Below are 27,744 nucleotides of genomic sequence, written 5' to 3'. Positions count from 1 at the left end.
CAATAATATTGAAATTGCCTTTAAATATTAAAGAGCTTGGACATTTTAAATAAATTAAAATGACATACACTGAGTGGCCAGATTATTATGATCTCTGAATGCATATAATAATCTGGCCACTCAGTGTATATCCTATATAATAAAAGGCTAATATGCAAAATTTCCCCTCGACCAGGAGTTCGATCAGCAGGCAGGCTGGCCAACCGCCTATGTCCCCTCCCCCTGGCCAGGCTGGCCGGACCCCATCCTAGAGGCCCAGTGCATGAATTTGTACATGGGTGAGAATTTTGAATTTGTACACTATCATCTCATGCTTAGTACTTTCTGAAGTACTGTAAAATTGCTACCAGACAGGGGGGGTATAGGTTGAGCTGGGAAGTTGGGGCACTGCTTTCTACAATCTGTGAACTTGTTTCCTGCTGAGTGTCTGGTATCTGGAGGGTCTTGACACCCACATAACACTTGCAGATGTGTAATACTTCCTCTCTGCATGGTCACACACACCTTTTATGTATATGTTTTCAGTAGTATCCTGAAACAATGATACCTAAGATGACCCCATGAAAGAAAAATTCCTTTGATCACAGTGGCATTGAAACATGAGTACCCTTGATTGGAAATAGCTGCATCTCTCAGAGTACACAGATGACTCCTCTGAAATGTAAAGATCTTTTTTTGCACATGAGGCTTTCATTAAAACAAGTGATGACACACCAACAACAGCTCTTCGTTTAAGACTTATGTGTGCTGTCTGGAAGCTTTTGGGTCGTTATTTTTCCAGTTTCTTCTGAGGTGTATGTACACTGTGGTTCTCCCCGGAATGATTCTCGAAGGGGGGCCAAATAGATATTTCCTTTTTTTCTGACAGTTTTTTCATTATTTTGCCTCACTCTAAAATTCAACTTTAAAAGCTGTTTGATGGGAAATTGTTCTCAGTGCCCTCATCTCTTGATGTTATAAAAAGATGTTAGGACATAAAAATGGATTTTCTCATAATACTCTCAGAAACTGTTTGAAAGTAGAAAAGGACTATATTTTGAGTTTTGGTTTGAGAAAAGAGGACAGGGAAGATTATGGGATATAGAGACAGTATTTCAGAAAGGCAGTGAATGTGAGCTTAGGAAAGGGGGCAGCCTTTCGTGGCTCAGCAGCAGGTAAGCACAGGTAATAAAAGAGATATAAACCGGAACAGCACGTGCTGGAGTGAGAACAGGGCACTCCTTGTGCCTGGTTAATTTCTCCTAGATCTCGGCCACTTACAAACAGTTCTGGCTCCACAAACAGAGGCAGAGTCTGTGGACCCGTGAACTGAGGGTGGGGAAAGGTGTTACCTCTCCAGCACTGTAACTGCGGAGCCTCTGGAGGTGCTGGCGATGCATCAGATGATTAGGAAGACGGCCGTTCTGAAGAGGGATTCGGGGGTCAATGAAAGTGGTCGCTCGACTGTTGTGGTCCACGAAAAAAGACTGCAGACAGACCAGTGAAAAGAGCACGCCGTGAGAATGAGCCAGAGTGAAGCGAACCATGTAAGGGGATGCTACGGGGCCAAGGCATCATGCTTATTTCTGTCTCTCTTTTTTATCTACTCAAAATTAGATGGAAAACTGGGCACTGCGCATCTGTTTGCTCAGTAGTTGAATGAAGCAATAGCAGTCATTAACACTTTACACTGTGAAGTTTACAGTAGTAATAACAACACTTTATTTCATGTGCAAAATAAGATAAATAGAGCCTTTGATGGATAAATAGTGATTAATAACTTTTATAGGATTTTACTTTTTTTTTTTTTTTTTCAATTTTTTTATTAAGGTATTATATGTGTACATATCTTACCATTGCCCTCCCCACACCCCACTCCCATATATGCCGGATTTTACTTTTTTAAAAATGCTTTTTAATATAGAATTAGTAGAGTCCCACTGATAAAAAAAATTGAAAGGATAAAATAGTAAAAAGAAAATAACTTAAATCCATCCCAAATAACACAATCTAAAGGCAATCATCAAAATATTTTGGTAATTTAAAAAATATATTTTTATTGATTTCAGAGAGGAAGGGAGAGGGAGAGATAGAAACATCAATGATGAGAGAGAATCATTCATTAGCTGCTTCCTGTACGTCCCCCACTGGGAACTGAGCCCACAACCCAGGCATGTGCCCTGACTGGGAATTGAACCATGAGCTTCTGGTTCATGGGTGGCTCAACCACTGAGCCACACTGGCTGAGCTATTTTGGTATTTTTTTTCCAGTTTTTTCTTTTCCTATGCAAATATACACATACATAAATATTTTCCCACATTAACAATAATTTTGTTGTAAATCTTTTTGCCTATTATTTTATAAGCATCTCCCTAAGTTACCAAATTTTCTTTTAACATAGAATTTTAATAAACATATAGTATTCAGATTGATGGATGCATAATGATTACTGTCAGTACTCTGAAAAATACCAATGGCGTATTTCACAGAACTAAAACAAATAACCCCCAAATTTATGTATAACAAAAAAAGACCACAAATAGCCACAGCAATCTTGAGAAAGAAGAACAAAGTTGGAGGCTACCTGATATTAAGCTATATTTCAAGGTTATAGAAATCAAAAAGGCATGGTACTGTCATAAAAACAGACATATAGATCAATGGAACAGAATAAAGAGCCCAGAAATAAACCCATACTTATACAGTCAATTAATATATGATAAAAGAGGCAAGAATTTACAATGGAGTAAAGACAGTCTCTAGGTGCATGTCTCAGCTGCTGTGCTTTCTGCCATAGCGATGAGTAGGAGGCAGTGTGTGTACCATGGAGGGCCAGGGCTGACTGCATCTGGGGCTTCTCTGCATTCCACTGGGCCCCTGCTGTTTGTTTCCTGATATGAGAGCTTCCTTCTTGAAAATCCAAGGACAGGCAAATGGCTTGCAGTAGTGTGTGCTCTTGCACAATAAACACTGCCTTTCTGTTCACTGACTCATAGTGGTGTCTCTCGGCATCTTGGTTAAACAATAAATGCAATCATGGCCGCCACCGCAGACCACTGAGATAGGCAGGTGCACCCCGGCACTGATCCTTTTACTTTCTGTTCTGGCTCAAGCTTTATTTCCCACCCCACCACATCCCAGCAAGTCCGCATAGTATATAAATCACTGTCATTCTCCCAGTGGAGGCCACATCCAGTAAATGAGATCTTGGGGAGCAGATTGTGGCTGTGGTGGCTTTTCTGCTGCACAAGGAATCCCCCCACCCCCATTTAATCCCTGACTACAGAGGAGATGGTCATAGAACTTCCTTGTATTCATGGACTTGCAGTCTTTCCTCCCACAATCTAGAGAATTGAGGTGCTGAGGCATGCTAAGCGGTTTGTGTGCAAGGGTTTATAGCTCCCAGTTTTTATGACAGTACCACTCTGGGGACATCGACGCTGGCTCACAATCACAAAGGGAAAAAATGAAGTAATTCAGTTTCCTATTGAGAGACAAGTCTACTGGTGAAGCTTCTGATTCCTTTGACCCTAAAAGAGGGAGGGGTTCTCTCCACCAAAGTTCACAAAAGATTACACAGGGACATTTCTTTAGTAAACATTGGCCTGTCTTGTAAATAAATTGAGATGAATGATGATGATTAAGAAAAAAACATCCTCACTTTAGCAAGCTCAGCTAGGCTTCTAAAGCATTGCTGGGAAGGACCAGTTTTGGTTAAGGTCACACAGAGGCAAAATGCAAGCCAGTTAACATGGCACAAACTCAATGTGCCCCATCGCTGTTTGCCAGGCTGTCTTAAGGAGAACTGACGGCTTACTAGGGAAATCACAGCGAGTAATCTAATAATGTCACTACCATTAAGCTAATAATTTCATTCTCTGAGAGTTAGCTGTCTAAGGAGGCAAAACAGTAATCTGGTTTCAAGATCCAAACCTAAATTTAAAGAGATGTAGATAGTAGTTCTCAAATGGGGGAGATTTTGCCCCCCAGGGGGCATATAGTAAGGTCAAAACTTGGTGGGGGTGCTCCGTGGACAGAAGCCAGGGATGCTGCTAAACATCCTCCAGTGCCCAGGACAGAAACCCTGCTGTGGATAGCTCCTCCTCCCTGCCTCCTGGTGGCCAATGGCACATCCCAGGCACATAGGCTCTCCTCTCCTCATCAACCTCCCTCCTCACTTTCACAGTGTCTTCCCTTTCACGGTAAGCGCTCCTTTGATGAAAGGGCCACACAGTCCCACTCACCTTTCCCTGCTGGTCCGTTTTGATCTCCCAGCCCCGAGGCAATTCCAGACGTGTGTCTGCAAACATGTTGATGAAATTCACCAAGTCCCGGTTATGCTGGTAGCGTTCAAAATTGCGTGCATCCCGCCGGACTTTCAGAATCATGTGCTTTAAGCAGGTGCTACTGGTGAAGACGCGGTAAGCATTCTGAGATGGGGTCAGAGCCAGTTGGGGTAGGGAGTGGAGGATTAGAAAAAACACAGATCAAGCACAGTTTGAGAACCTTAATGTATATAATGTGATTTCTAAACAGCTATTTATTGTGAGCCTCGAGGAGGCAGCCTCAGAAGCAGAAATCTTGCTAAGAAATTAAATGAGCAGCTGTAAACACACGTGGACCTGTTTGCGATCCCTTCTCTGCTTGCTGCTCCACAGCCCTGGACACAGTCCACCTCCCTATGCATCTCAAAGGCTCCCCTCCCTCCTCCTTCCTTCCTCTCTCAGCAACTTGGCTTTTTGGAATCTCTCTTGACCACTTTGAGTCTCTTTCCTCTCTCTCCTCCATGGACCCTCTCTGACTGCACAGGTCTGCCTGGGCTCCTTTAGCTGTCTACAACAAAGGGTATTAGTTTAAGGTTCCTGGCATTTAAGGCAGAACTTCAGGGTCCACAACTCCTTTGATTCCTCTGTAGAAATGTTTGTATGTGAGGGGTAGGGGATGAGAAAAACAAAAAAAAGTTGCAAGAACTTCTAATTGTGCAAATTACAATTTTATGGCTCACTGAGATGATGCGTGCATGTGATAAAAGGAAAGCTGGAGCAAGCAGGCACAGGATAGCTCCCGCTGGCTCAAGTCCCTTGGTGCCCAGGATCTGGCATCCTTTTCCCCCTTCAGCATTCATGCCTGCACCACAGGGCAGCTGAATGTCCCAGCGGCTTCTCACATATAACCTGCTAAAATCTGATCTCCTTCCATGACACAAACTTTGTCATCTCATTAAACTACTGGACCCGCCTAATGGAGTCACCATCTATCTCAGGTGCTCAAAGCAAAAAGGACTCAGACTTTCCTGAGTCCTCATCTCCCATCCCCCCCCCCCCCCCCCCGCAATCACAGTGGTCCAAAGCACTGTTATTGATTCCACGCAGAAATGCCTCCTGAACTGAGTCATTCCTTTCCACGAGGCCAGCCCTGACTTAGCAGGCCTTGGTCATCTCTCACTAGGATGGTTGAATCAGTCTCGGGTCTTAGTGCCCCAGTCTTTCTCCCACACTTCTACCAAAGCACTTTCACTGACACTAACACGCGGACACTGACAAAAACCTGAAGAGTAAGCAGCATGTCCCAGTCCAGCTCTTTCCCTTTTTGGAAAACGCACGGAGTGAAAAGAGTGGACTGAGCTGTTTTCTTTGTTCTCGCCTGGGTTAAAATTCTACCCTCTTTCAGGTATCAAACAACTTGGCAAAGTTGCGCTTTTGGTCTTGATGGAAGCCAGGCCAGGCTCACTCTGCATTTTTGGAGCACTCACATAATTGGCATGCAGTACAGTGAAGAATTCAGGATTGGTGATAAACTTGACCGCAGGCGACTGCAGCAGCAAGGTGATCTTTTGTGAGTTCACCGGAGAAAGTGACCCTTCCCTCCTCAGATCTGGAAAAGGTGAAGCAAAAGCACAGAGCGCATTGAAAGAAAGTCATTTCGAACACAGCACTTTCCTCTGCATACCAGCAGCACACACACCTTTACTTGCACAGCTGGACTGGGCTATTGTTTTTAATAGTAATCTGACTAGGAGTCAGTGATCTGACCAGGAGTCACATCACCTTGTGTATGTCAGTTAAGAACCATTATTTCTAGGAGTGTTTCTGAATAACTTCAGTTAGGCTCAAGTCCTTGGATATCTTGTCCCTTTTATGCCAATTACTTTTTAACATTTTCTTTACAAATTGATAATAATAGGTATGATAGATAGCTTCTCCCCGTGTTGAATCGAGCTGGCCATGTGTCTGGCTTTAACGAATACAATTTAGCAGAGGCTTGGAGCCAAGGTTTCAAGAAGACTTTGTGTCCCCACTCCCACTCTGAACTCTGCCACCATCGTGAGAACAAACATGGGCTAGCCTGGCGCAAGAGGAGAAGCCCTGGGGAGCAGGAACAAGCCGCCCCAGCCGAGGCCCTCTCAGGGCAGACAGATCACAGCTGATTGGACAGCGGACCCAGGACAGATGGGGGAGCCCAGTAGCATCTGAGGAACCACCTTGCTGAACTCTGCTCAAATTGCCTATCTGCAGGACCATTGGAAAATGCATGGCTGTGAATTTAAGCTACTAAGCTTTGGGATGGTCTGTTACATAGCAAATGCCAACATATGTGATACCAAACCCAGAAATAAACTTCTTTGCTCCTTTTTTCTCATGTTTCTAATTGCTCAACCACTTTACCACATCTCTCTCAGAAGGCTGAACCAAGAAATTAATACTAGAAAATCTTAACTAGTCAGTTAAGTTAGTATATCTGGTAAAATGAATAAAATGAAGGCAATTAAACTTGTTGGTAGAACTGTGTATATGCATTCAAAAGGCTGCATGAAAGTGTCCACTATTTTGCATTGTCATACAGAGCTGAGACCTGGGAGGACTGGAAACACATGCTTGTTTGCTCAGACTATTTTCTGAGCCTTTGTTTTTTAAATTTTTTTTCTTTATTGATTAAGGTATTACATATGTGTCCTTATCCCTCTATTGCCCCCCCCCCCCACCTCCCCACTCATGCCCTCACCCCCTTGGTGAAGGTGTCCGTTGGTTAGGCTTATATGCATGCATACAAGTCCTTTGGTTGATCTCCTGAGCCTTGTTTTTGCAAATAAAATTTCTATCACAACTCAACTTTAAAAAGTGGATTATTAGTATGTCATTGTGATCCTCTTATGTCATCACAGGTATGAAAAGTGAAAGCCAGTCTCTTATGCCTTTTGAATATCCTCATTTGAGTTCCAAGAAATGACAACCAGACCCCTGATGGACACCTACCCTACAATATTTGGTAAAAAAGGCTCTTGGGTGGTGTGCATAACCACATCTAGAAAATGTCTTTATTCCCAGGTTTCTCCCTCAAGGGGAACTATATTTTATTCCTAAAGCAAACAACTAATTATTCCTATTTATAGTGTGGTTCTTTTGAAGTAGACCATGAATTTTGATTGCGTGTTTTAGTTATAAGTAGAAAATCCACAGACTACAAGAAATAAATTAACCTAACTAGAAATGATTAAGACACTGAAAAAATTGCCTTGATGCGCAAGTACATAGCAACCCCAGCTCTGAGTCCCCAGACTTCATCTGCCTCATGTCCCCAAGCCATAGTGCTGGCATTCTTTTTATGTGAACCCATTTCTTCCTTAGTTCCCTGTGGGAAACTTCTGTTTGCTCTACTTTGTTGAGCCTTGCCTCTTTCTCCTCTGTCCTGACCCCCATCCATCCCATTGCTTTCTTTCCCCGAGTGCACAGCGCCATGCTACCAGGGGCTCACACACTCTGTCACACAGCCACTGGATGCCATCCCAGAAGTCTAAGGGACCCCTCCTCCCATACCTAAGCTCAACTGAGAAGATTCAGTGTCTGAGTCACTCTCACCACCTCCTCCGCCGCCTCCTGCCGGGACTTGCTCACAACTTTGGCTACTAGAATCTTCTTCCGGCCTCTCTGTGGCAATGGTTCGCTGAATATTTTGATACCTTTACATCAGAAAGGGAAAGAAAAGAGTTAACTTTTGTTTGTTGGCTTGGTTGGGGCTGGTGCTACGGATCAGATTACTGGGGAAATCTGGAAAATGTTGTCTTGGATGTCTGGAAAAAAATGCTTGAAATTCCCACAAGAGAGCCAAAGCAACTAGTAAGACAAGTGTCTCTGGCTGGTTTGACTTCTGTTTGCTTTGTGAGATATGGTAAGTTTCAAGTATGGTGATTTCTAAAAAACCAACATAAATAATAACGAATTATAAAACAACTAGAGGCCCGATGCATGAAATTCATGCAAGGGGCTCGGCCCTGGCCGCCGTGGCAGCTGGGGCCTCTGCCTCTGCCCCCACCCGACGCGGCTTGGTCCAGAAGGACGTCCGGTCTAATTAGCATATTATGCTTTTATTATTACAGATAGCCTATACACTGGCTAAGTCTAAAATAAGGCCATAAGGAGTAACTTAAAATGTTACAATTAAAATATCAAATTACCTCTACATTATTGTAATAACAAACTAGAAGAGTAGTTCTACTCACTTTTACTCGATAAGAAACTGATATGACCAGCAGGTATGTGGAAATAAAATCATGCTGGCAAAAAATAAATATTTTGGCAGACAAATGTTTTCTGCTTATTTGAAGAATCATTTTATTTTTCTTCCCAAATTGGGGAGTTAGTCAGTTGGCCAGCCAGTTAGCCACTTTGCCAGGCACCTACTAAATATTTACTAAATCTTCCAGTATGCCCAGGCTCTGTCCTGGACTTTCAGATCAAAGAGAAAACTAGAATATGATATCACACTCTAAACCACACAGTCTAAACGGAACTCTATATAAACCATGACTCTAGCAATGTGAAAAGGCTGCCCTAGATGTGTAAGAGGTATGTGAACACAGATGAGGAAACACGTAACAGTCTATTTTGAAATCAGATTACGAACTTGTTGGGGACCTTGCAGGGAAAAACCATAGAGAAAATAACATGTCCCAAAGCGTTCACCCTTGAAGAATTCTGAAAAGCTTGGTGGTGGACCTCAGGCAGGGCTAGGAGACCAGCTGAGGGGAGGCAGAGAGCACTTAGTTGGTTGCTACTGGCAGCAGGTTGAATGGAATTAGTTCTCCAACTTGACCTGCAGAAAATGTGCCTGCAAGTATAATTTTGCATACAAGTTCTAGAGAGTTCATGGAAAACTGACACCCTCAGTGAATACCTAAGATGGGGGTGTGGGACTCCATGAGCCTCTTGATTAAGCACACCTGTTTTCAAACTTGGGCCATCAAGAAGTTCAGAGGATTCCCCACCTTTAAAGAACCCTCAGGCTTAGCTCATCTCTTGCCACCAAATTCTAAATCTGGCTTTCTAAGTACCTGCTATGCATGAGTTTCTTAAGATGTAAAATTAATCTCCAGCCTGCTCATGCGATCTGAGCAGAAAACTGTCATGGGTTTTTCTTTAGCTGCCCTTCTCCTTTCACTCTGGTTTATAGGGGCTCTTTGCATGCTGATCACCAACCGCTTGTTGAGTTGCTCCATCTGCTGGATGGACCCTGATCTCCGCATCCCATCCGGGGTGGCTGCTGCTGTGGGACGCTGCCAGGTGGTCGTGCGGTTCACGTGGTCCACATAGAAGACCCGCCCATGGCTGTCAATGCGAGCTTCCCAGTCTAGCATGTAATAGAAAGGCAAAGTGAAAAATCAAGCACAAACTGTTGATCCATGGGAAACAGATGCCACCTCCAGGTCTTTTACGGTTAGAACTCACCGTTGGTTACTAGCGGAAGCCAGCCCCATCCACAGAACCTGCTATGACGTCTGAGGCATTGGAACGGCATTGACATTCCAGAAAAGAGCCTACTGGATCCACAGTCTCTGCTGGGCCATTTTAAACAGTAACTATAGTACCTCAAATATGACCTATGTTAAATGTTAATAATTTCTAAAGAGAATGTCTAATGTTTATTTTATTTCTTTCTTTAAATCTTTTCATCCTGTCAATCTTGTTGGCTACTCAAATGACAGCCAGAAGATTGTAGTTAAAACCAGTTTTAACTATAGCTTAAGGTGACCAGATCGTCCCGCTTTTGGCGGGACTTTTTTAAAACGCTGTGGGACGCAGGACAAATTGTTAAAAATCGGTTTTGTCCCGCCAAAAGCGGGACGATCTGGTCACCTTACTATAGCTATAAAATACTGTACATGCAACTTTAGATGATCTCCATCTAATATTTAGCAACTTTAGTTGATTGTCATTTTCCTTGAGAGGGATTTGATATCTAGGATTTCAAACCATCTTTTTGATAGGTTGTAAATTGACAGTGTATATTCAACCCAGTGTGGCTGCCAAATAGTTCTTGACCAAAATAAAGCAAAACTGATAACAACTATTAATAAACATCAATCTTTTAAAATACTTCTTTGTTGATAAATAAGCATCCCAAACAGTAGAGGGAGCCCAAGGTAAATATAAGTTCCTTTGCTTCTCAAATTTAAACAATAGCCAAATCAAAGGTGGAATCATAGTTATACACTACATAAATAGATGTAGGGGCTGGGTGGGGAGGGGGTAGATGAAAAAGTCCTCAAAGCTGAAAGAGCTGGCAGTAATATATACATATCTGAGCTGAACATGGAAAAGCAATATCTGCTATACCAAACTGGGCAAAGCTTTTAGAGTCCACATGTAAAAATGTGATGGAAATAGCAGCTTCATGATTAAATTATGCTGAAAAATTAGACTGAAGAAAAAGCAAAAATAATTGCAAATGGAGGGAAACCATTCAGCCTTTTAAGTGAGAAAAGCCATAGCTTCTGGGAGTAGATCAGATACTAACAATTCTATTGAAAAATTATCATTCAGATAATGACATAGTAACTCTCAATTTTTTAAAAAAAACAAAACTCAATATATTTAGTATATTTATGATTTTATAGGTGCATGGCATATTTGTTTGAGAATATTATTGCTTATGTCTGACATTTAACTGAGGAATTGCTAAAATGCCTGAAAAAATCAAAATACTAGAAAATTTAACTTGGAAAACAAAATGAAGGAAAAATGTAGTCAGATTGCATAAATAAAGTCTAGGAGGTTTTGATTAAAATTAACTTTTAGATAATCCAGCTGTTAGTAGTAAATGTTAGTGAGCTTGTTGATAAACCTGTGTGTATATGTAACTACTAGATAATTAATTAATCTTGAACCAAAATTTTTGAAATTTCTGTGATTCCTAAACTAGTAGCAATCAGACACTTTCTTTTTCTTGAATCTAACATGACTATTATCCAACAAAAAAATGAGTACTAACCTTAAAGAGTATTGTGCTATTCAACTCAATTGAACAAACTCCTATTAGCATTCACTATGAACTAGAAACCATGCCAGGTCCCGAGGGCACATCTTGAGTAACACACCCTTGCCCTCCAGGCACTCAAAGTAAAGAAAGGATTCTTTCTAGTTTCCTAAATTCTCTAAGGAAAAAAACACATCTAGAGAATGGTGCAGCAATAATTCCTCTCTGCAAGTTTCAATATTTCCAAATCACTAATATAAAAAGATAAAAGCCAGACAGATAGGTCCTTTTGTCAATATATGGAATACATAGTGCTAATTATACACTTTTATAAATATTCAGAAAAAGAATAAAGTAGAATTAGAACTTATAAGCATGTTTTATGGGTTGCTTTAAGAATTAACTTTCATATATTTTATAAACCATATTGTATGAAGAGAAAATTTGCAAATGGAACTTCAGGCCTCAGCATGACTTGCTGGACTTGGCAATGTGATGCCTAAACAACTCCTGAAAACGATACCTTACTGATGCTGGGGCAAGTTAGAATAATTTATTTTCATCAATTCATCTGTAGCTGAAGTACCTATCATATACTAAATTATATATTTTCCATGCAATCTAAGAACAACGAAGAGCCTAATAAAGTATCATTTTTAGGTACTATACTAGCAAAAGTAAAATTGTGCTTTTTTTTTTTTTTTTTTGCTTTAACAATTTCAATGCCATGTTTGTGGTCTTGATTTTTCTCTTGAATTTCAGTCATACATCCCATCGCCTACTTGATATCACTACCTGGATGACATCTCAAATATAACACGATCAAAACCAAGCTTCAGAGTTTTCCCAGCCAAACCTGCTCCGTCTGCAGCCTTCCCTTCCCATCTTAGGTAAAGCAACTCCATCCTTCCAGGTAAAAATTCTTGAGGACATTCTTGACTTCTATCTTTCTCTTACACATCACCTCCAATCTGTCAGCAAATATACCCACAAAATACATGTCCAGAATCTGACCACTCCTCAGCACCTCCATGGCTCCCCACTGGCCCAAGCCACCATTATTTCTTACCTAGGTCACTGCAGTAAACTTTTGTTGGGTCTCATGCTTCCATCTTTCCTTCTCACATTTAATGCCAACACAGTAACCACAGGAAAACCTTTAATATCTATGTCAGACAACACCTCTTCTCTGTTCAAAACCTACAATGTCCTCCTTTCATCCAGAGGAAAAGCCAAAGTCCTTAAGAGGTCTACCAGGCCCTATGTGATCTGGGTTCCAGTATCTCCTTGACGTCATCACCTACTCCAGACACACTGGTCTCCTTGCTGTTCCTCAAACCCACTAGGCAGGCTATAATTTTTTTTTCCAGAAAGCTCGCCCTCCTCAATACTTGCATGGATTACTCTTTTACCTCCTCTAAGTCTAGCATCAAAGGTTGCCTCCTCAATGAAGTTTACCTGACCACCCTATTTAAAATGGCAAACCAGCCACCACCACCAACTCCAGATGTCCTTATCCTGCTCTGCTTTTGTTTTTTGGTAGCACGTGTTATCTTCAAACATGTTATATTATTTTCTCTTTTAAAAAATTGTTTTATTATCTGTCTCTGCCAGACTAGACTGTAAACTCCATGAGGGCAGCAACCTTTGTCTGTTTGATATCTCACACAGAGTAAGGATTCCATGAATATTTGTTCAATGAGTGAAATCATCCATGTACTATTTAAGATTATCTAAGTAAATTCAGTTATTAGGCTTCACTATAAACTTTTTAAATGTTTTTAAGTATCACATGAATAGAAAATCAAAACCTATCTGGAAATTTTATTTCCATTATTTAAACCTGCTGATGCAATTATTTAAATTAGACTTATATATTCAACTTTTTATAATATCTACTATAACTAGTAATTATTCTTGCATGGATTGGAAGTCAATTCATGCGCACATGCACTGATAGGTTATTTGTTGTGGGGCAAGTGTTCCTTCCCTGAAGAAAACATGCTATAAATATTTATCAGATAAGTGTCAACTAGGAAGTATCTATAGTGGCACTGAAATGTTACTATTCATTTATGGAATACACATAAGTCAATGTATAAATAAATAAAGAAATCAGATGTCAATAGTTAAAGAATATGTTTGGCTTGGCCCACCCCCCAAAAATGGCTTTCTTTTTAATGTCTACATATTAAAGGTATTCACTGTTTTCTAACTGATAAATTACAACTGACTCATAGAAAAATGGTGTAAATGAAAAATGTATCACGTTAGCAAGAATAGATGAATTAAAGGATATGCATTTTTCCTTTTCAAAACTGTTACCAGTTAATGTAAGCACAAGCAACAGAATGTAAGGAAACATTGATTCTTAGCATCCTGGAAAGATCTATAGAATTTATCAAATCTTAAAGGTTATCTTTGCTTGAAAAGCAAGCCTAAACCAAAACAGAGATATTACAGAACTCGTGAACATATGTGATGTTAAGTGGGGTGTCAGTTCTTTCTTGTAAATTTATTATAATGGATTATCATAAGGTTAAGGATAGAATGATATCTAGAGACTACCTAGTCCAAATTTAGCATTTAGTGAGGTAATTAAAGGTTTGCTTTACAAATAAGAAAACTGAGTTTCTGAGAGAGTAAATGATTTTCCCAAGTTCAAATGACTAGTTGGATAATTATTACTTATTACAGTTACTAGGAGAAAATGATATTGAATGCTATCCCTAAAAAAGACGATGTTTTTCTGAACAACCCTAAGAACTACAGAAGAAATTGGAGGCTGTCACCTATCGATGTAAGCTATAGCAAGGAAAATGCAAGTTCATTGGTCCTAACGGGTTGAAATGTTTTATTATATGGAGATGTTTGCTACATAACAGGTCCAATGGCAAACAGTAGGACTATTCAATCCTGAACTGCAAAATTTAAAACATGAAATAGTAAAATTTGGGACTTAAGGATTATGTACAGTTTGCAAGTACTTATTAAGAAATGCTCTCCATTTCAGAAGTTGAGGAGCACTAGGTTATCTTTTCCAGATCACATCCTGAAACCATTAGTTAAAAACCCCAAACAATTTTTATAGTAGGTGCCATAGTGGAGTTGAGGAAGAGTTTGGATGTTTACATACAAGTTCATACTGACCTGTTTAGATTTGGCAGGAAGAGTTAAGGCATAGAGTTTAAAAACTAAAGCTTACTTGGTGGAAGAGGCTCATCGATTGTTGGGTAGTGATGATGTTCAGGCCTCAAGGAAGGAAGCTGGTTTACTGGCTGGGAATTATGGAGTATAGGACATTCACCTATGGACAAGATAGTCAAGACATTCAGGTTCACTCATTGCTATGGCAACGTGTTCAGAAAAGCAGGACCGTAAAACAAACTGCTATAGAAAAATCCCCGAGAACGGGCGATCTATTTTTGTGTCAGTTTACTACAATCACAGTCATTCAGGAAAGAAGGAACAGAGGTAATTGTTGTTTTAACCTCCCAAGAACATAGCCAAACACTTCATGACTATGATCTATACCACATAGACCAATATGTAGGATCAAGGTCTGATTCTGTAACCACCTGAATTGTCTTGATGGGAAAGGTGGCATCAGAAAGAAAATTAGCAGAGCCTGACTTGAGCCCAGCAAAAGAAATAAGCCTGTTTGAGGGAAGTGCAGCATGTCTGAGGTCCCATGGAAGTTCAGTGGGCCAGTGCAAAATTATTGCTCTTGTTTGAATAGGTTTCATCAGAGGGCTGCCAAGAGGCTGCTTTGCAGATTTTGTTTTTGGAATGAAACTCGTAGATGGTGTCTTTCCAAGATGGAGTTAAGGAACCGGTGGGTCAAGAAGGTAAATTCCTTTAGTATAGAAACTAACGGTTGGGGTTGGGGGTGGAGGGGCAAGGAGCCATGGGATTTCGTGATTGTTGCAGGTTATTCTGAGGAAGAATCAGAAAAGCCAGAGTGTTCTGGAAAGAGAAAAGGACAAGAGACAAAGGAAGTAGATACGAGGTAGGAAGACTGAGACAAGAAAACTTGAAACACAGAAGTGAGATAGGAGGAAGAAGAGAGACGAACATGGACAAATTTTAGAGATAAACATATCCACAGAATGCATGCCCCAATTATTACAGACATATCTAATAATATTGTCAGTCAGGCTTATAATGAACTGAACAATGATCTAAAATGGTGCTCCTGTTTCATGATGTTCTCAGGTTCTGGTAACACTGTGTGTAGAGTGGCCATGTGGATGGGAGGCCTACAGCACCAGCAATTGCAAAAGTAATTGCTCTTGGTCTTTGGAGAGCTACAGGCCCACAGTCCAAGAGACAGCTTCCATTCAGACTGGTGTCTCCCCTACTTCCTACCTCACATGATCCTGGCTTTATTGCAATAGCACATATTGGCCAGAGGACAAAGGTCAGACCTTTTCCTTCTTCTGTCCTTCATGGCTGATGCAAATATTAAGTGTTCCCTTATCTCTTAGGTCAAAAGGGAGAGAAACTGGTAAAAACAGCAGTTAAGACCTTTGTGGCATTTCAAGTTTCAATTATTTTCCAGAATGCCCATACATGGACAGGGTGATTATTTCTTCTAACTCTAGATCCATAGAACTGATAAAAAGTAAAATAAATTAATTAGGAAGGAAGTTAGATGGTTTTAATTTAGCAGTGTAATTCCTACAGCTAACAGAAAAACAAAAACAGAGAGGTATTTAGGAACAAAGGGTCCTTCTAAGTTTAAATATATTACACAATTTCTTGTGTAAACTCTGTTACTCAAATCCTTGGGGTCTCGGAGACTTTAAGGAACGCCAAGGAAGGTGTGTGCCCCTCGTGTCAGTGCACAGCTCCTTGTGAACTGATTCCTGTTTCAAAGATGTGCTCTGTTTTTTAGTGGATCCCACTCTCACGTCCGTTTTTATATATGCTTCATGTCGGAAACCAAAAGCAATGGTATAGTTGTTATGTCATCAGCTTCTGTGCTTTTAATTTAGTTTCTTGAAAAAAAAAAAAAAGAACAAACTTACCTCCTGTAATTAATTCAACCAATCAGATTAATTACTCCTCCAAGCTAGTGGGATATTGTTGCTTGCAGGGGTTAATGGAGCTGACCCCATCTGCTTGTGAACCCCAAGCAAATGCAGTCACATGACTGACATCGCTCAGCCAACTGAAAGGATGGAGCGCACAGAAGAAGCAAAGGATTTTGTCCGGCAAGAGGCTGAAGCGCCACACAATCACCCTTGCCTCAAACACAAAGCAAGAGTTCAGAACTTCTAGAACTTTCCAAGAGGGAAATATATTCCACTTGGAAAGTTAGTCTCACTGCTTATCTGCCTTGAAGAAGCCTCCCTTGAGGGGAGGCTGAGAGCTTTACACATAACCTTACTTACTCCTTCCAATAACCCTTTGAGGTAGATTCTACACTGACACCCATTTTACAAATAAGCATGGAGCAGTTACGTAACTTGGCTACGGTATCATGGCTAAGAAGTGGTGGGACTGGATATAATAAACCCAATCTCTAGGGCCTGAGATCATAATCCCATTACAGTGCTCTTATAATTTGATCTTAAGAAAGTTTTTAAGAACTATTTCATGTTGAGGTTTAAAAAGGAGGATTTTATAGAGGGAAAAAAACAAAAAGTAGATAAAGCTAAAGACTACATCCTCCATAAGCTGCTGTGGACTCATCTACGTGGGCATGTGTGCAGTCAGTTTACTGTGGCCTAGGCAGTGAAAGAATTTGCAACCTGAGAAGTCACGGCAAGGGGCCATAGTGATTCTACTGGGAGAGCAGGGCCCACATGCATATATTAGGTGGGTTGTGTCAAAGCCCTGCTTTCTTGGAGCAAATGCCAGTGAGGGACAGATCCACAACACTGACACCCTTAGCTCAGGACTCACTACTGATGGAGGGAAGACTGGCTGCAAAGGAGTCACATGCTAACACATGTGCAGCTTTCATGAGATCAACAGTCCCTCTCAGGAATCTTCCTACTGCCCCTGGTGATCACCATAGGGAAGTGCTCAGGTGCTTCTTCACCTTTTCTGAGTTTACAGCCTGCAGAATTCAGGGATTTAGACATTGCTTTAGAATTGCACTGCAAAGATTTCTGCTATGGCCCTGCAGCACCTTTCTGGGCAGCTTTCCCCTGATGGATAGGGGCATGGGCAGTGTATGCTGAGCTAATTTTCAATTAACTGTGTGTGGACTGTCTCCCAACAAGGTGGTCAAAATATACCCCAGAGGCTACAATGGTCGACAAATAACAAATCCAACTTTATTTTTGTATGTTTCTGAGGTAAGAATTATTACATTTTAAAATGTAAAAGTGTTAGAAAAATAGCCTTTGGGAGTGAATAGTTGCTAGATTTTGCCTCTTGAGTCACAAAGCCTAAAATATTTACTATCTGGCCCTTTATGGAAAAGTTTGCCGACTTCGAGTCCAAAAAATTCCTGCCAGCTCCTAGTTATACTCTTTTATGTGTGTGTCCCCAAATCTCTTTATATTGTAATTATTTTTAATTGTGTTTAATTATTGAGTATTTCCATATGCTATCTGACGTTGGTCTATTTTCCTGCACCCAGCATATAGCATTGGGCCCAGAACAAAGAAGATATTCACACCGTCTTTGCTAAAGAAAGAAACTGACCATCCCGTTTTCGCTGCCATGGGTTCCCTCCATGTTGTAGCCCCCTCTGGTGCATTGTGTATCACTACAGTTTCCTCCCTGGGTTTCTCTTCCTTTTCCATTTTTTTGCACTTTTTCTTATCACATGCGCCACTTTTCCTCACTCCTTCTTTCTCTGAAACGCAGAATTGGGCATTGTTGACTTAAAATTATTTTTGTGTGCTCATGTTAGTTCCTATAAAAATTTGTAGGTGCCAAGCATTCCTTTAAGTGCTGATAATGCAAACATAAGGAAGATACAATTCTGGTCTTTCATGAGTTTACAATTTAGAGACCACACCATCACATTTTATTTGGAGCCTAATTTAAACAGCATTATAGCAAAATAGCAGGATCTGTATGTTTCTCTTTTAAGACAACCGAACTATTTCATCTTGTTATATGACCTTTGAATTATTTCCCCCTATGTCACTGTCACTTGCCTGGAAGATGGTTCCCAACTCTGGATAAGGAAATGCAAATTAATTTCATGTATGATTCTAAAGCATGACTAAGAAGGACCTTTTGTGGTTAAAATACAGAACACATTTTAAAACTAGAGGTGGCATCTTCTGAATTAGAATCTTATTTGAAACAAAGCAATTTGCACATTCATATTATCCTTCCCTTCCAATCAGCCTAAATAGCCTAAATAAATAAATAAAAGAAGAAAAAGAAAAAAGAAAACATAGAAACACTAAAAAAGAGAAAAGCAACAACAATAAACAGAATTGAGCATTAGAAATAATGTCAAATTATGAAAGATATGTAGACTATTCCTATCTATCTGTACACAGACTAGTTAAATTCTAAAACAGAGGTAAAATCAATGTCCCTCCACTTACATTTATTGCTAAGCTTTAATAAATTTTGGGAAGTCAGCAGATATTTCCACGTAGTCCACCATTTCTGCTTATGTCATCTGATACTAGCCTTGATGCTCTGGGTGCTGTCAGGTCAGGAAGGGTAACATATACACTAGCCACAGTGGTAAGTTAAACAGAGAGTCACATGTCCACGTGCACACTCACATGTGAGCACTGGTAACTCTCGGTGTATATCTGAGAGGTGGTGGGGTGTAAGCTCTTTGTAGCCACAAATACACACACTTACAGGACAGGCATACACATTGGCAGCAACCCCATTTGGGGCTGGGGTCCCCCTCGTGGGTCCTATTCTCACTCTGATCAGGTTTGAGGTCTAACCTTCTCTCCGGTGGCTTGGCCCTGCCATGGGGGATTCCACACCATCCACGGTTCTCGCCACACTCTCGTTCATGCTCCCGGTGGGGGCGGCTGGCTGGTCGTGCCACGGCCCCGCAGCGTTCACCGACTCCAGGTCCAGCTCTGGGCTCTGCACCTGGTCCGGCACCGACTCGAACGCGCTGTTCTCCTCCTCCTCCTCCTCTTGCGAGGAGAAGACGGTGCTCTCGGAGATCTTGGCACTGTCCATGGAGGAGAAGCGGGTGTGGCTGGTGAACCTGTTGCCATTGTAGCAGGAGGAGCTGTAGCAGGAGCTGCTGTAGCAGGACGTGCTGTAGCAGGAGGAGCTGTAGCAGGAGGGGCTGCAACAGGACGCGTCGCAGCCCTCGAAGCTGTGGTCCCCGCCTTGCCTGGGGCTGCAGTCACTCTCACTGCCCGTGCTGGGGTGCGTGTCGCCATCCAGGGCCGAGCTGTGGGCCAGGCCGGGGAGGCCGGGGGCCACCGTACCGAGAGGAGCCCCCTCAGGACCCTCAACACCCTCTTCCGGGGCAGGCGGCTCAGCAGCCACCGTGTCCCCGTCGCTGAGCCCATCCTTCTCCGCGGTGTCCTTGAGCGTGGGCTCCTCCTCCGCGCCGTCGTCGTCCTCCCCGGGGCTGCCAGCCCGGACCAGGGGCATGCTGTGCAGCAGCGTGTGGATGCGTATGTAGTGTGTTCGCGGGGTTTCCGGGTCGCTGCAGGCCGACGCGATCACGTTCTCCAGCTCGGACACCGGCAAGGAGCAGGGCCTGTTCTTCCGCTTCACCGAGGCGCCGCGCAGCTGCAGCCTGTCCCCCGGGGGTGCCAGGGCAGGCACGCTGCCATCCCCCTCTTCCGCCTCCTCCTCCACCGGCCCCTTTTCCTCCTGCTCCCCGGCCCTGCTCTCGTTGGCCGCTTCCTCGGCCCCAGGATCCCCAGGGCTGGTTTGGGCGTCACCGTCCTCCAGCAGCTCAGGTGGGGGTGCCTCCCCTCCCAGGGCCAGCCCCTCGGCCACCTCTTCCGCACTCAGGGTGGGCTCGGTGTCCTCTCGCCCCAGGCCCAGAAGCTCCCCAGCCCCATCAGGTCCCACCGAGACGGTGTCGAGGTCGTCTCCTGCCTCGGTGGTACCTGCCGCTTCCTCCACGGGCTTGGCAAGCCCCAGGGTCGCGTTCCCTTCAGGGCCCAGGGCGCTGCCCTCCCTGGGCTTCTCTGACCCGCAGCTTCCCGAGGGCTCTGGTGCATCCTGCAGAGGGTCCCCAGGGTGGCTCGCCACCAGGCTGTTCATGGGGCTGTCCTGAATGCCCGCTGACTCGGCTTCGGTACTCAGGGACATCTCTTCATCATCTGCGGGCAAGAGGGAAACGTCATTCCTTCCATAAGAGAGCATTTCGGTGTTGGTGTACTCTGCCAGACATGGACATGTAAGCCACCCTAAGGGATTTTTATTTTAGGGTATTGGATGTGGGGGTTGATGAGGGCTTCTTACTGGCCAGTGCTCAGCTGAAACATTCTACAAGAATGTGTTTTCCTTCAGGAAAAACTAATCCTAAAATTTACATGGAACCACAAAAGACTCCCAGATAGCCAAAGTAATCTTGAAAAAGAACAACGTAGGGTGTAACACACTCTCTGATTTCAAATTATACTACAAAACTATAAAAATAAGAACAGTATGGGAATAGCACAAAAGCAGACACATAGATCAATGGAATAGAATAGAGAGCCCAGAGATAAATTCTCACTTATATGTAGTGTTAATCTATGACAGTGGAGGCAAGAATATACAATGCAGTAAAGACAGTTTCTACAATAAGTGGTGCTTGGAAAACTGGACAGGTACATGCAGAGAAATTAAACTGGACCACTTTCTTATACCATATTACAAATAAACTCTAAATGGATTAAAATATAAAACCTGAAAATATAAAACTCCTAGAAGAAAATATAGGCAGTAAAGTCTTTGGCATTGCTCTTAGCACTACCTTTTGGGATATTTCTCCTCGGGCTAGGACAACAAAAGCAAAAATAAACACGTCAAACTAAAATGTTTTTGCACAGCAAAGGAAACCATCAACAAAAGGAAAAGACTACCTTCTAAATAGGAGAAGATATTTGCAAATGCTTTATCTGATAAGGGATTAATATAAAAATATATAAGGAATTCATACACCTTAATATAAAAAAACAAACAATGAAATTAAAAAATGGACAGAAGACCTGAATAGACATTTCTCCAAAGAGCATATACAGATGGCCCATAGACACATGAAAACATGCTCATCAGTAATCATCCAAGTAATGGAAAATAAAACCTCAATAAGATATCACTTCACACTTCTCAAAATGACTATCATCAAAACATTAAGACATAAGTTCCAACAAGAATGTGGAGAAAAAGGAAGCCTCATTCATTGTTGGTGTTGGTGAGATTATAAATTGGTACAGTCACTATGGAAAATGGTATAGATATTTCTCAAATAATTAGAACTACCATATAATCCAGCAATATCACTTTTGGGTATTTATATGAAGAAAACAAAAACACTAATTTAAAAAGAACCTATGTTCATTGCAGCATCCTATCTAATAAAAGAGTAATATGCAAATTGACTGTCACTCCAACACACAAGATGGCTGCCCCCATGTGGTCAAAGATGGCTGCCCCCATGTGGACACAAGATGGCTGCCACAAGATGGCCAGCAGGGGAGGGCAGTTGGGAGGGACCAGGCCTGCAAGGGAGGGCAGTTGTGGGTGATCATGCCAGCAGGGGAGGACAGTTGGGAGGGACCAGGCCTGCAAGGGAGGGCAGTTGGGGGCGATCAAGCCTGCAGGGGAGGGCAGTTAGGGGTGACCAGGCGGGCAGAGGAGGGAAGTTGGGATGGACCAGGCCTACAAGGGAGGGCAGTTGGGGGCGATCAAGCCTGCAGGGGAGGGCAGTTAGGGGTGACCAGGCGGGCAGAGGAGGGAAGTTGGGAGGGACCAGGCCTGCAAGGGAGGGCAGTTGGGGGCGATCAAGCCTGCAGGGGAGGGCAGTTAGGGGTGACCAGGCCGGCAGAGGAGGGAAGTTGGGGGCGACCGGGCCTGCAGGGAAGGGCAGTTGGGGGGGACCCAGGCCTGCAGGGGAAGACAGTTAGGGGTGACCAGGCCTGCAGGGGAGGGCAGTTAGGGGCAATCAGGCTGGCAGGGGAGCAGTTAGGCATCAATCAGGCTGGCATGGGAGTAGTTAGGGTGTGATCAGGCTGGCAGGCAGAAGCAGTTAGGGGCAATCAGGAAGGCAGGCAGGTGAGTAGTTGGGAGCCAGCAGTCCTGGATTGTGAGAGGGTAGTCGGACATCCCTTGAAGGGTCCCAGATTGGAGAGGGTGCAGGCTGGGCTGAGGGACCCGCTCCCCTCTCCCCCTCCCCCCCCCGCACAAATTTCGTGCACTGGGCCTCTAGTTATTTATAATAGCCAAGGTATGGGAAAAAATCCAGGTGTTCATTGATAGATGAGTGGATAAAGATGTGTTATATTTACACAATGGAATATTACTCAGCAATAAAAAGAATTAAATCTTGTCAATTATGACAATATGGATGAGCCTGGAGGATTTTATGAACTACGTGAAATAAGTCAGATGGAGGAAGACAAATACTGTATGATTTCATTTATATGGAATCTAACAATACAAAACAAATTAAGAAACAAAACCAAACCCATAGATATGCAGAACACGCTGGTGGTTGCCAAAAGGGTGGAATATAGGGGGACAAGTAAAATAAATAAATAAATAAAGCCTAGCTACTCTCCCTCCTACATGCTTGATCCCATTTCCTTTATTGTGATCATATAATTTATTGTCTAAGAAGAGACACTATTGAGGGGGGGGGGCACTATTAATAATGAATCCAGGACTATAGGCAAATGCCAGGATTGTGCTTTAAAAACTTGGGGGGAAAAATGAGTTCTTCTTGTATTAATGAAAATTTACAGATTTACAGTCATAACTTATTTCTGAATTGTTTTTTTAAAAAATATATATTTCATTGATTTATTACAGTGAGGAAGAGAGAGGGATAGAAAGTTAGAAACATCGATGAGAGAGAAACATCGACCAGCTGCCTCTTGCACACCCCCTACTGGGGATGTGCCCGCAACCAAGGTACATACCCTTGACCGGAATCGAACCTGGGACTTTTCAGTCCACAGGCCGATGCTCTATCCACTGAGCCAAACCGGTTTCGGCCTGAATTCTGTTTTAAGGGAATTCATTTTTTGGTTAAAATAACCAAAAGCTTAGTGCTACCAGAGTTGTCAACAGTGTTTGTTATGTGAAAGACTTGAGAGGTGGGGGAGGGGTGTTTACAGTTCCTTGCTTGTCCCAGGCAAGGCTAATTATACTTGCTCAGAGTATGTCCTATGGCTGTGTCCCCCAGGGTGGCCGAATGGGTAAGCTGGGTTCGTGGCAACTAGAGTAGAAAAGGGCTAGATGATGGCAGCAACCAGTTATTCAGTTATTCGGACTGGAAGGCTTCCAAGATTTGGAGATTATTGCAGTGGAAGAATAAACCAGGTCTCCACACGAAGTAACTATTCAAGGAGTAGCAATCCTGGTGTACCTCTACCTTCCCCCACTTGCTTGCTTTATTTGATTCCTGCAAGATGTGAACTTCCCATTTCAAACACACTAGTGCAATTCACACTTTGAAGGAAAACCACCTCTCTGGTGAGCCATAAGTTTGTTTTTACTGCTACACTAAAGAAAGAATTTTATTCTTAGAATATAGAAAAGGCTAAATTTGAAAGGAAAAAAACCCAGTCAGATATTTTCTTACATTCTGTATTGTATATGGACATAGAAACTGGAGTTCAATGAGTGGGCAGTGATAAACTCCAGACTCCGAGTTCTCAAAAGTTTCATTAGCTTTAACAGCAACTCATAAATGCGACCTAGAAGGACCAAACAATTCTCAGCGTGATCTACACTTAGTTGTAGGCGAAGAGAAAAAGTGGAATTATGAGGCGTCTTATCATTCTTATTTGGAAATGTGCTTTGCCTTGAAAAGCTGAACACTGGATGATTCTGAAATTTTCTGTTTAATTTATAGTTTTTATTTTCCCCTGTGATAGTGTAAAATCCATTGTACAGTCACAGTTCTTCAACAAGACATGTATCACATTGATTCATGCTCAAATTCCTTCATTTAGTCACTCATGTATGTAATGATTAAACATCTATTGTGCATCTCCTATGTGGGTGCTGGACGTAAAATGAAAAATTAGACATGGCTCCATACCTACGTTGGTATTATTGTTAATCTCTACTCCACTGTCTAACCACATGACATTAGGCTAGGACAAGACATGAAGTTCATGCTGAAAATACCTGGGTGGATGGAGGAAGTGATCTCAAATCGGAATTGCAGCTGTCCACTCACATGATCTGTTGGGAGCCTGCGGCCGAGTGTGTAGCTGACCACCCTATCCCTGGAAGGAAATAAGCATCATCACCGATCTGACCAATACCTCTTCTTCCAAAGACCATACCAGCAGATGAGACAGACATGCCAGGGTGGCCCTGCTATTAGGAGGTGATAATCTCCTCCAGTACTTAGAAGATGGTCCTAAGGTAAAGATGGGAATGTACTTATCTGATCAACAACAATGAAAAACCCCAAGAAAATCCTTATCAAATATTCTAAAGCAGCAGTTCCCTTTCTGAAGCACTCCACAGGGTCTTCAGTATCCACGACTGTATCCTCTCTTAGACATTGTATATTTACTGCAAGACCTGCACCTGTTGCGGGCACTATCCATTATTAAGGGTGTACTTGGAAAATGTCAACATGCACAGAAAAACCAAGCAAAGGAAATTCATATATATTTTTTTATCTTTAGAACACAAGTTGGCAAATTTTCTGTAAAGTGCTTATTAGTAAATATTTTCGGCTTTGTAGGTAATGAGGTCTCAGTCCCAACTACTCAACTCTACCATTGTAACATGATAGCAGCCCTAGACAATAAGTGAACTAATAAGCATAGCTGTGTTCAAATAAAACTTTCATTAGTAGAAACAGAAATGAATTCCACATCATTTTAATGTATCACAAACTATTACTCTTCCTTCACTTTTTCCCAATCATTAAAAATGTAAAAAGCTCATGGCTGCACAAAAACAGGTGTTGGGCCAGATTTGGCCACGGGCTGTAGTTTGCTGACTTCTACTTTAGAATATCGGATAAGGATTTCAATCACATGTTTACCCTATGGCGTGTCTTTCCAGGAGTCTCTGAACCGGCATTGAAAGCTTTCCCAAGAAGCGCTTGATGATGGGGCGGCTCTTGGCAAACTTGTCCTTCACCTCAATTTCCAGCACGTCAGTGGGCAATGACACAAAGCTGAATTGCTGCAATGAAATAATGTGTCATATCAGTTAACTGAGAGTTGTGAAGGCTGGCTCATTCCCAGTCCATCTGCCTTGGATAATAAAATCATGGTAAAACACCCCAGTGGCAGTACATATACAGGGTGCCCCCCAAAAATGTATACACAGTTGATAGCTCAATTTTGAAAATGAAATGTATTTTATTAAACAATGCCTTTATAATTGTTCAAAGTATGTGTATACATTTTTTTGGGGAACACTATATATATATATATATATATATATATATATATATATATATATATATGTATATATGTATACACACACACACACACACACACACACACACACACACACACATCTCAAGGTCTTAGAATGCTCCAAGCCCTGTTTACTCAGTAAATGAGTAATGGCAATGATGAGGTGCTTCCTCAGTGCTTAAAAATAAGGTTATTCTCTGAGATTCAAATAGTAAAATCAAGTCACCTTAAAAAGAAAGAATGCTATCAGGCATCACCATACTTGACTAAAGGTATTAAAATTCTTAAAGTAAGAAAAACACACAAAATCACCTGTAATAAAGGGAATGCTCTTTTAATCAATAATTCAGTATCTTTTTTTCTCATGATTAAAATGGCAGAGATTTTTTAAAAGATTGATCATACCTCATGCTCTTGAGAGTGGGAAAAGGCAAGAACTCCCACACTGTATTGATGGGAATGTAAATTGATTCAATTTTTGGGAAGGGAATTGGCAATATTTACTGGCATTTAAACTGCAAATTCAATTCAAAGCAGAATTCTACTTCTAGGAATTTTCCTTCTGTATTAACTTTCACAAGCATGCAAAATAGATATTTTCAATGGGGGGGGGGGAGGGTTCAATGGAGCATTATTAACAATAGCAAAAGACTGGAAAGACTAAACCTATCTATCAATAGGGAACCAGATAAGTGGAGTATGATAAATCTTTGAAACAGAAAACTCTCTGCTGTCATTAAAAAGAAACAGGCAAATATGCACTGATATGAAAAGATACTTGACAAACTAAATGAAAAAGCAAGACATTGAAGAATATGAAGAGTGAGATTCCATTATACTTTGCAGATAAAATGCCTGGAGTGGTACTCTCCAAACTGAACTCTAGGAAGTGGGCTGGTAGGGGAAGGGAGAAAGCAGATCTTTTTCACTGAGCAATTTTTTTTATTTTATTTTATTTTATTTTTATTTTATTTTATTTTTTTAAATTTCTTTATTGATTAAGGTGTCACATATTTGTCCTCATCCCCCCATTCCCATCCCACACCCCTCCCCATGGATGCCCCAACCCCCTGTTGAACTTAACCATTGGTTAGGCTCTTATGCATGCACACAAGACCTTTGGTTGATCTCTCCCTTCTCCCCCCACCCTCCCCTATCCTCCCTCTGAGGCCCGATAGTCCGATCGGTGCCTCCTTGTTTCTGGTTCTGTTCTTGTTCATCAGTCCATGTTGTTCATCATTTCCCCTAGATGAGCGAAATCATGTGTCACTAGAGATGTACTTATAAGAATTGAATGTGCGACGGGCAATAATAGTTATGCTGACAGGCAAAAAATCAGTCTGTAGTGAGTTTCTTTCTGGACCAACAGTTCTTTTGAGACCCAATATCAATGTCCACCAGTTCCTTATGAGTACATGTCGGCACTGACCCCTCAGCTCTGGATGGTGGACAAATGGTGATAATGCAGGTCCGACTCCCTCTGGTTTGGTCTCGGCCGGACCCAGGGGGGGCACGGCTTCACCCGGACCCGGGACCCAGGCTCACCCGGATCCAGGGGCCCGCGGCCTCACCCGGACCCGGGACCCAGGCTCACCCAGACCCGGGACCCAGGCTCACCCGGATCCAGGGGCCCGCGGCCTCACCCGGACCCGGGACCCAGGCTCACCCGGATCCAGGGGCCCGCGGCCTCACCCGGACCCGGGACCCAGGCTCACCCGGATCCAGGGGCCCGCGGCCTCACCCGGACCCGGGACCCAGGCTCACCCGGACCCGGGACCCAGGCTCACCCGGATCCAGGGGCCCGCGGCCTCACCCGGACCCGGGACCCAGGCTCACCCGGATCCAGGGGCCCGCGGCCTCACCCGGACCCGGGACCCAGGCTCACCCGGATCCAGGGGCCCGCGGCCTCACCCGGACCCGGAACCCAGGCTCACCCGGATCCTGGGGCCCGCGGCCTCACCCGGACCCGGGGCCAGGCTCACCCGGATCCAGGGG

General features: G+C 42.7%; 1 protein-coding gene across 2 annotated transcripts in view; it reads right to left on the bottom strand.

The window, feature by feature from the left end:
* HECW1 (HECT, C2 and WW domain containing E3 ubiquitin protein ligase 1) overlaps positions 1-27,744 on the bottom strand; it is a gene marked incomplete at both ends in the record, with an annotated part of 142,369 nt that overhangs the window by 26,033 nt on the left and 88,592 nt on the right. For both annotated transcript variants that reach the window (XM_079785984.1, XM_079785985.1), the window contains 9 exons: positions 1,332-1,466; positions 4,225-4,410; positions 5,733-5,854; positions 7,795-7,937; positions 9,454-9,604; positions 14,436-14,537; positions 19,114-20,469; positions 24,491-24,591; positions 25,368-25,510. In XM_079785984.1, the coding sequence (XP_079642110.1) occupies positions 1,332-1,466; positions 4,225-4,410; positions 5,733-5,854; positions 7,795-7,937; positions 9,454-9,604; positions 14,436-14,537; positions 19,114-20,469; positions 24,491-24,591; positions 25,368-25,510 (2,439 nt within the window). The remainder of the gene's footprint in view (positions 1-1,331; positions 1,467-4,224; positions 4,411-5,732; positions 5,855-7,794; positions 7,938-9,453; positions 9,605-14,435; positions 14,538-19,113; positions 20,470-24,490; positions 24,592-25,367; positions 25,511-27,744) is intronic.

Source organism: Cnephaeus nilssonii, assembly GCF_951640355.1.
Source record: "Cnephaeus nilssonii genome assembly, chromosome: 12".
Classification (NCBI taxonomy): Eukaryota; Metazoa; Chordata; class Mammalia; order Chiroptera; family Vespertilionidae; genus Cnephaeus; species Cnephaeus nilssonii.
This window is presented reverse-complemented; position numbering and strand designations above follow the sequence as displayed.